The sequence below is a fragment of the Neltuma alba genome, unplaced genomic scaffold (genome assembly GCF_004799145.2).
Source record: "Neltuma alba isolate B1F8T4 unplaced genomic scaffold, ASM479914v2 tig00003348_pilon, whole genome shotgun sequence".
Lineage (NCBI taxonomy): Eukaryota > Viridiplantae > Streptophyta > Magnoliopsida > Fabales > Fabaceae > Neltuma > Neltuma alba.
This window is the reverse complement of record NW_021633247.1, coordinates 165,798-175,579: the sequence shown is the minus strand read 5'-3', so window position 1 is coordinate 175,579 and position 9,782 is coordinate 165,798. Positions and strand designations below refer to the sequence as shown.

At 33.1% G+C, this 9,782-nt stretch overlaps 1 protein-coding gene across 1 annotated transcript; it reads right to left on the bottom strand.

The window, feature by feature from the left end:
* Positions 1 to 6,199: 6,199 nt before the first annotated feature.
* Positions 6,200 to 9,194, bottom strand: LOC114741307 (28 kDa heat- and acid-stable phosphoprotein-like). Its single transcript, XM_028929562.1, has 8 exons — positions 8,976 to 9,194; positions 7,703 to 7,740; positions 7,413 to 7,487; positions 7,218 to 7,304; positions 7,092 to 7,126; positions 6,803 to 6,888; positions 6,537 to 6,602; positions 6,200 to 6,448 (listed from the first exon to the last, which is right to left on the bottom strand). Exons 1-8 carry the CDS (start codon positions 9,040 to 9,042, stop codon positions 6,414 to 6,416), a joined length of 489 nt encoding a protein of 162 aa, XP_028785395.1. The 5' UTR covers positions 9,043 to 9,194; the 3' UTR covers positions 6,200 to 6,413.
* Positions 9,195 to 9,782: the final 588 nt, after the last annotated feature.

Below are 9,782 nucleotides of genomic sequence, written 5' to 3'. Positions count from 1 at the left end.
TCTATGGCTGCCGGATGAGGTAGCGCCGACGACTACCGGAGGCGGAGGGGCGACAGGCACCGATGGGGGAAGAAGAGCTGCCGAACCCCAAGAAGAAAGAAAGGTTTAACGTTTGCAAGTTAAAAGGGCAATGCTGGAATATCAGAAAGAAGCTATGGACAACTTTTTGGGAAGGAATCGATCGGGCCGATGACACTTAGTGCTAATTACACTTACTAATCTGAACGGTTTAGATTAAAATTGAACGGTCTAAATTTAATATTTTTAAATGATTATTTTAAAATTAAAAAAGTATTTTTAAAAAATAATAATTAATAAATTATCTTTATTTTTTATTTATATCTAAGAAAATCATTATTTTAACCAAATAAAAATGAAACTAAATTTAAACCGCCCAGAACGGATGTAGACGGTTCAAATTTGATTAGCATTAGATGCTCATCAAAATTAATAAGCACCCAATGTCATTCCGAATCATAAAAGGTGGGAGGGAAGCAAAAAAAGGTAAATTTTTCCTCCTTTCCATTCATTTTTTCAAACTAGTCTATCCCCAATGACAATAAGGTCACGTTTGGTAGGTGGGATTGACTTTTGATAGAATGAAAATGATAAAAGGAATAGGGAATGGTAATGGTAATGAGACTGGAAATGGAATTATTATATGTTTGATATAAGGTAATATATGGAAGGAGTACATGCATTTATTTTATTTTATAATAAGATATACAATATTAAAAGACTATAATACTCCTTTATATTTTTGGTACTCCAACCTTGTACAGTCCTGTGAATGTGAAACCGTAGAATCATATGTATATGCATATGTATTTTCAAAAAAGTATATTCAATTTTAACTGATTTTAAAATTAAAAATCGATAAAATATTTTAAAAATCAGAAATGGCTAGTCAGGAATAATAATTAATGTTGTTGTAAATGTAAAATCATTAACTTATAAAATACGAATAAAAAAATTTGTATCAATTCATCATACTCAATATATATAATGAGAAAAATTGAAATCCTTTTTTTAAAAAATAAAAATTAATTAAATAATATAGAAGCAACTTTAACAATAAATAATGAAAAGCAAAAATAACGATAAGCTAGAGCTCAACTTACATATTCTGAATCAAAAGTGTAAACAGGGATGTTTCTATCTTTTGAGTTTTTTAATCCTAGGATTTAAAAGCCATTTGGGATTGTATAATCCTACATATGTGGTATTATTCAAGCCTTGGTAATCTCAATATCTCACACCAAACATCACAATTTGATCCAATCCCCAGTTCAATCTTAATCCCTCCCCCTCAATCCCACCCACCAAACGTGATCCAAGGGAAGAGAATGTGAACCTCTCAAAAAATTGTCAGAATTGTAGTTGGAGAGCTATGTTTGTGTGTGTTATTTATGTTTTGTATTTAATTCACTTATGTATAGTATGTGATCTTTCTCTCCCTATGTCACTTTCTTGGTGAGTTTGTTGTAAAATATAATAGTGTTGTGTTTTCTTTGTATTAGTTATTCCCTTCTCTCTTCTTGTTAATTTAGTTTTCTGGTTTAGAAGAGTGTCCTGTCATTTTTCAAGCTCATCAAACTTATTATGCAAAAATTGTGCCCCTTCTTTCATTTTTCTTACAGAACAGTTCTGATACCAAATGTTAGAAACTAATTCTAGAATATCATAATTAAAAAACAAATAAAACAACATAAAACTAATATTTGACACTGAATGTTAGAGCCCAACTAGATTATTATAATTAAACGCTGAACTAATATTAATCTACAAATATTTCCTCCTCTAAACCAGAACATAACAAGACTAGAAGACAAAATTAACAATTAAAGGAAAAGAAATAGCTTGATATTAATAGTACTAATACAAAGAAAACACAACACTACTTAGTTATACAATAGACTCACAAAGGAGCTGATATAAGGAGAAAATGATTATAAACTACATACACCTTAATTAGCAAGTGAAATTCCGCATAAGCCGTTGAAAAAACATTTCTTTTAGAAATTGCATTAGATTCATATTGGCAAAATTTATGTGTATGTCACAAAAATATAGAACAAACATGAACCAATAGACAATTCACAAGGAGAGATGTTAACTGCTTCAGCAGTAATAATGGAGGATGACGAGATGGATTCATGCAGGGCAAGATATTGGGGACAACATAGCTAGGAGGAGATGATGGGATAATACTTATGTCAAGATAATTAGGTCCATTATATCCAAGAACCATTTAGATTTTGCCACATGTACTAGGATTACACATCATCAACTAACCAATTAAGGCATCATTATCTAGGTAGAGGGCGATTGTGTCTGTGATTTTCATAAGAGAGGTTTCATTTTTAGTTTGAATGATTAAATTTCTAGAACTCCAGTATCTTTATTTCTGAGAAACTGTGAGGAAGGAAGAGAAAGTCATCACTATGAGGGGAATTTGAGGCTCAAGGCAATTAGATCCCTAAATATGAAATCTAAAATTAGTTTATTGGAAATAAAGCTTTACAAGTCACTTTTATCTTTCTAATAGCCAAAAGTGAACAAGTATCTGTAGAGAGCTGTTTTTAGTGTCCATTGGCACAAGTTATGATCTATTGATAGGTGCACACAATTTCCAAAACCCTCAATTTGGTTGAGATAAATTTCTGCATCTATATTTTGATAACTTGAAACCAAGAGTTTGATCCAAAAGACCCCTAATTTCCAAAAGATATTTGGAATGATTCTGCAGCTAAATTTGTAGTGTCTCTGTCTTATATTTTACTCTGGAATTGTGCAGATACTCACAGGGTTGCTGATGAGGAATTCCTTCTCTCTACATGATTGAGTTCTTTGGTTTTGCCTTCGTGTTTTCACGTGCAATTAACCTACTCTTATTAAGGGTGGTTTAAATGAGTTAGGTGATGATGTGTAATATTAATGCAGGTGGCAAAATTTGAGTGGCTATTTGGATATAATGGACCTAATTAACCTGAGCTAAGTTTTGTCCGAGAAGATGGGGCAATGAAAGGAAGCTCACCTAAGCGGATAATGACCAAAGGTGAGACGGATTCACCCAAGCACATGCACGGGTGGGCGTGGGCGCAAGCTTACAAAGAATTGAAGAGACAATGGTTGGAGGATTTGAAGAAGCGAGACTGAAAAGAAGAGGTTTTTATTTTTATTTTTTACACATAAATCTTACTTAAAAAAAACTAACAACCAAGTAGCAAGAAAGTTTTAAAATAAATCATTCCCACATTGTTGGGAGATTTTATGACAAAAATTTTGTATAAACACATAAGTAATTGGTTACGAGACAATCGTTAAAAATAATGGCTAACATCAAGTAGTACTACCATCTGTTCATATTTGTGTTGTTCTAACTCATTTAAAACATAAGTAATTCCCTTCCCTCCCCTCCCCTTCCCTCCATTTCCCTCATACCAGACCAACCCTTAGATAAGATATTAAAATCAAGCCTGATATTAACATATTTGTGTTGTTCTAACTCATGAATTATTACTAGCTTCTATTTTTAATGTAAAAGTTAGATATAAAAATTTATAAACATTAAGAAAATTAACTAAATTAGTTATTTATAACAAATTTATATTAGTTTTTCTAAAGGAACAATTTCAGTTTAGTCCCACAATGTGGACTTGATAAATTTTCAGTCTCAAGAGATTCTGAAAATCCAATTTTGTCTCTCTGACACAAAATGAAATTAAATAAACAAATAAAAAGACCATTTAGCTTGTAAAATAGATAATGCACAACTCCACATACAAAAATTTACAACAACAAATAGAAAAATAACAACTCTTTACACAAAAAATTACAATTAGGAATAGAAGATATAAAACTCCATATGTAAAAATTTACAACAAAGAATAGACAAATAACAACTAAACATATGGTCATTTACAATCATAAATAGAAAAGTAACAACTATACATATGAAAATTTATAACAAATAATATAAAAAAACATAAATGTATGGTCGTCTACAACAAATAAAAGAAAAATAGCAATCATAAATATAAAAATTTACAACAGAAAATAGAAACATAATAACTCTACATATGGAATAAAGGCTATCAAATGTTTTCTACAAATTTTAAGGGCTAAATGGTCTTTTTACTTGTTTATTTAATTTTATTTTAGGTTAGAGTGATTGAATTGAATTTTTAGAATCTTTTGGGACTGAAAATTTATTAAGTCCACATTGTTGGACTTCGCTAAAATTTTCCCTCTTCTATAAATACATTTGCAACCATGTGCTTATACCCTTTGAATGAAAGTGCTTAAAAAGGCTTTGACTACTAAGTTTTCTTTATTCAAGAAAAATTGCTCATCTTCTGATCTTTCTCCAATTTGTGGTTTGTAATCTGAAACAATCGAGCATCTAATACTACTCTGTTCCTGGGTTAAAAAAATGCTGGCTTGGTTGTGCTTTACCATTAACAAATTGACAATGCTCAAATTTCCATCATCATTGAATGGTTTCAAGATCTGTTTTTTATAACAACAGGTTAGGTTAGGAGCAAAGATCTTTAGTTGCTGCTATTTGTTGGGTATTTTGAGGACACGATGTTATTGGGTTTTTAAAGAGGAAAGGATTGACTCTGATCATGCACTCAGTATTGCCACTGCCTTGGGGAATGAAAGCTATACGACTCTTAGAAAACCTTCCGGTTGCAGACTTGGAAGTCAATGGCAATAGAAGAACTGAGGATGATGCCAAAAATCCAAGTGAAATTTATTTTGCTTCTGATTGTTTGATGTTAATGTCTAATACTATCTTGGATTCTAATTATAAGACCTTATTTGTCTGCAGACCCACTAAAAAAAAGAAAGAAAGAAAATAATAGAACAAGAGTAAGGTCTAAAAAACTACAAATGAGATCTTATAATTAAAACTGGAGGTAGTATTATTGGTATAGAAGTGGTGTTGGCTAGTTTTTTAGGCCTTAGTTTTGTTCTTTTATTTTCTTTCTTTCTTTTTTTCGGTGGGTCTGCAGAACTTTGTCTTTCTCCATGAACAAACTACTAGTGATCCATATGTCGAGTAAGGCTTTTATTCCATGTACATGATACGGTCCATGCTTTATTTGTTACCATTTTTAAAGTTGGTGCCATTTGTTTAGCTACATAGGTAGTTTACTTCATTCCAATGCCTCATCCCTTCTTTAACAATACTTGATTTTACAATGCAAGGATTGCAATCCTGTGATGGCCCCATCTTTTACATGTGAAAGTTAACATCTAGTTGCTTAGTCATCGTATTTGCTTGCCTCCGTGGAACCATCATGCCCACCTCATTTTTGTATTAAAAATTGGTTGAGTCAAGAATTCCTTCGCATCATGTTGCTGGCTTGACTCCTAATGATATTTCTGCATAACTTAGCGACGAGAAATTTTATGGATAGAAAATGCCTACTGCACCCTTAAAAAGGTCATAAAAGATTATTATTACTATTATTGTTGTTGTTGTAGTAAATTCTGATAAAAGCGTAATGAATATTACGTATCCCCATACTCCAACAATGAAATCCTTTTCCCTTTTGGGGGAAATGGCACATTGGCACTTTAGCAAATCAATGTAATGTCAATTAGGCCTTAAAAATTGTTTTGAAAAAATGAGTTGAGTAATTATTATGGGAATATCAATAGCAAATAAAATATTTAAATCAAATAAGTCACTTCCACTAAAATTCCCGTACTTATAATTGTTTGAATCTATATGTTATATAAAAGTAAATTTCAAGCATAGGATCATTTTCCTTGGGTAACAAAATACATGGTAATTCTGCGTGGGCACAGCCTTGTTTGTTGTCATCACTAGGAAAAGGATAGGGTGAATGAAAGTCAGATCGTTGAAGTTTAATTTAGTCACAGTTAGGTCCTTAATATTTGCCGCACGAGGCTGTGCCCACGCAAAATTACCATATATTTTGTTACCCAGAGAAAATGATCCCGTACTTGAACCTTATTTTCATATAATTATAGACAAGTAGTACAAAAAAAAAAAAAAGGCCCCCACCTTTTCTCTCCTATTTTTCTTCATTGCAAACTCAAAGTCTAAATGAAAAAGCTTAAGAGAGTTTTGAGCATCATGACAGGCCATTCAAAAAGGCACTGATCTGTAATAAGGCTGTTACTTACGAAGTTAAAAATGTAAAAAGCGTACCGAAAGAACTTAAATGGAATTCCCTCCCTTAGCCAGGTGTGGTTAGTGAAAGATATTATGATCAAGACTCTCAGCCAACAAGAGGAAGAAATAATTGCATACTATGATAACAACTTGGAATACTGACATCCATCAAAACTAACAATGTAAAGACAGCATATATTCTTCCCACTGGTTTGTAGTAAAACTAGGCCACATGGCCACCAGCACATCACCATGAAATTCACTTGCGCGCTTCAGCCTTCTTTTGTTCTTTGGCTGAAACAGTCAACTTCGTTGTCAGTTTCAGGCTTTTGACATCAAGAGATAAACAATCATTGATACTGAACAATGTTCAAAAACCTACCAGCTTTTTCTTCCTCTCGCTTTTTGGCAGCGTCTGCCCTTTGTTGACGTATAAGAGCCAAACGCTCTGTGTAACATAGAAAGAAATAGTATTAAGATGAAAATGAAAAGCCCTCATCACATAAATGCTTAAACACCTCGGATATATTGCCCCTACAGCATTTTGTCATTTACAGTCAACAGGCAGTCTACAGGTCTACCCAAGTAATATATGACATGTAAAGAAGGGGCATACTTATTAGAGATTATTTCAATAACTCCAAGTACCTAAATCTTTCCTTGCTTGTTCAGTCTTCCCTTGCTCTTGCAACCTCATATAACGTTCATGAGCTCTCTGTTTCTCCAGCTCCTCTCTGATAACAGGTGGTAAAATATCACATATATAAGGAAAACCTCCTAAAACAGATGTTTCACTTTCAAGCTTTTTCCAAATATAGAACTAAAAGAATTTAAATAAATGAAGGATCTGTTCTGCTTTGATAATGAGGAATGTCATCTTCAAAAGTGTGTGATAAACACCCTTTTTAAACATCAATATAAACCAGAAGTAACAAACCTTTCTCGCCTTGAAAGCTCAGATGTCTTCCCCACCTGCGTCAGCAAGAAAGTAATGTTATTCTTCTATATACATTAATCACTACAAGATTTCTACATAAGAACCAAAAACTGACGTCAAACTCACATCAACGTCTTTAGCTTTCAAGCTCTTTGGCTTTACCAGATTAGGATTTTCAATCTCAATAATACCTTGGGTTCCTTTTGTCTTTTGCTGACATTACAAAGCAAACAGCCAGTCAATTGCATGTCAAGTCGGGGAAACCACAGAAACAGAAAACATGTAGCGCTCTGTATTTGTTATTAATTGTAAAATACTTACTGTACTTCCTTCATCGGATTCTTCTTCAGATTCTTCCTCAGATGCTTCCTCAACTTCCTCCTCCTCTTCCTCTTTCTAATAAAGTAAAAGGAAATGACCATATTTAATAAAAATGAATTGTAAAAGATATGGAGAAAATTGGGATCAAGTAAAGACAAACCTTGCATAAAAAAATGCAATTTTCTTAATAAAAAAATGCTATTAGGACTTCATACAGACAGAATAATCATTTAAGCAAGTGACTGTGTGTAAGTGCCTGTAAGAGAGAGAGAGAGGGAGGAGAAGAAAACCTTTCTGAAAGTCCGTGGACGGTTAGATGTACCAGCCGCTGCAATATTTAAACAAGTGGTTACAGTAGTTAATTATTCTGCCTGAGACATATCCTACCTTTTCTATCACTTTTTCCACCAAGGGGGAAGGGTGAAAAAGAAAATTACAACCAACAAGAAAATGTCCTTTGCCCTTCAGGTAAATTTCAAAACCAAAGAATCAACTCATAAGTTAACGAAAATTTCCCGTGATATTTTGATACAGGAACTATGGCAAGTAGCATATCACAAGAAAAAAATAACGGGGCCGAAAGCATATTTTTTCCCAAATTTCATTCTTCTACTGAAATAGATTTAAAGAGAGTTGAATAAAGTAAATTTAAGAAGGGGAAGCAAAAACAATTTTGGTACTAGTTTCCGCTATTGGTTCCCATTTACAGCATTTGACAACCAGTTAACAATTGGCTTTGAGTATCTTAGCTGCTATTTTTCTCCGTTCCAAATCAGAAATTATCAGAAATTCCAATTTCCAGCCGCTTCACCCCAATATTTTCCACTGTCAAAATTATTAACAATCTATTCCTACAGTTTAGATTTTCAGATACTAGTACATAATAAAGCAGGCAGTTGATTTTTATTTTCTTTTTCATGTTCTTCTCCCAGTCTGTATTAGCCCAGATAATGGAATAGCCAAAATAGGAATTCAATGACCCAGACCGAGGGTGTCAATCTCAGGAAAACGCTGGGGGTTTAGACTTTCTCTACAATAATCAATCATCTAGTTTATTTTTCTTCTATTAAGAATATCTTTTTTCCCCTTTTGGTTCGCCCAGATCGGGAGAAGTTAGTGCATCTTGTAGTTTCATGTCAAAGAATCAAACCAAACTCAAGAAATATATTTTGCCGCATACATAAGAAACTTAAACTATACAACGCGCGCGCGCGGGTATCAGCCAACGATGTTTAGACAGATTTCAAGTTTGCAATCAATTCAGATCTAAGAAACAAAAAGCTATATAAAATTTTATATCTCCATAAGAAAACGTGTGCCATCATGTTTCTTTACTACTTCTATTGGATGAACCAAGAAATTCCTTCATTCAACTCAATTTCGTTTGCTGCAGCAAGATGTAAGAATAAGGCGATAACAGAGTAAAGCGAATTCAACTCACATCATAATAATACGTATTCATCACAATTACACATTTCGCACAAGCCATTAGATTATCCTGACGATGCGGAAGTGCCAAAACTCGGGGAATCAAAACCAAAAGGACAGATTAGTAATGTTTACCAAGGTCTTCGGGCGTAGAGAACTGGCGGCGACCAGTGGGCTTGCTCTTGAATTTTCCCCTTCCCATCGTCTACAGAGCAAAGCAACACCAACGCTCAGAGGTCAGGAAGTAGGAGAAGCTCCGGCACTTCGGAGAAATGGAATTGGCTTTTTCAGGTTCAAGGGGTCAAAAGAGAGAAGGGGATTTATTTCCCTTTGTTCCAATCTCCTGAGGTTTCAAAAACCCTAGGCAGCAGTTATCGGATTTTTAAGTTCCTTTTAAAATACATACCACTTGCAATAATAATTAAATCTATAAATCTGTATTAGTTTGGGTCCTTGTAATTCAAAAAGTTCATATGTTTTTCCTCATATTTTTTAATTCTTGTACAGTTAATCCCTAAAATTTCTAAGGTTTGCACCTCAATTCCTCACTAAGGTGATAATATAGATTGACCAACCAACCAACACTTCAAACCGGGGGAGGTTTTCCTTTTTTTATATATATAATTAAAAGTTAAAGTGATTTGAAATTGGGACCTTAAAGTCACGGCCTATCTCGAGGTTTTAAAAAAATTTATAAATATATTTACAGATTGCTTATTAATAAAGTTTTCATATTAATAGCAAGATTCTTACAATTTTGTGAGCTATAAGTAAAATTCTTACTAAAGCTTAAAAGCCTATTTGGAATAGCTTATAAATAGTTTATAAGTAGTTTTTCAATAATAATTTAAAGAATACGAAATAAGTATATGAGAAGAGTTTTATTTAGATTTACGTAAAATATGCTTATTGAGGATTTTCTAAACCCTCCCAAACAGGCCC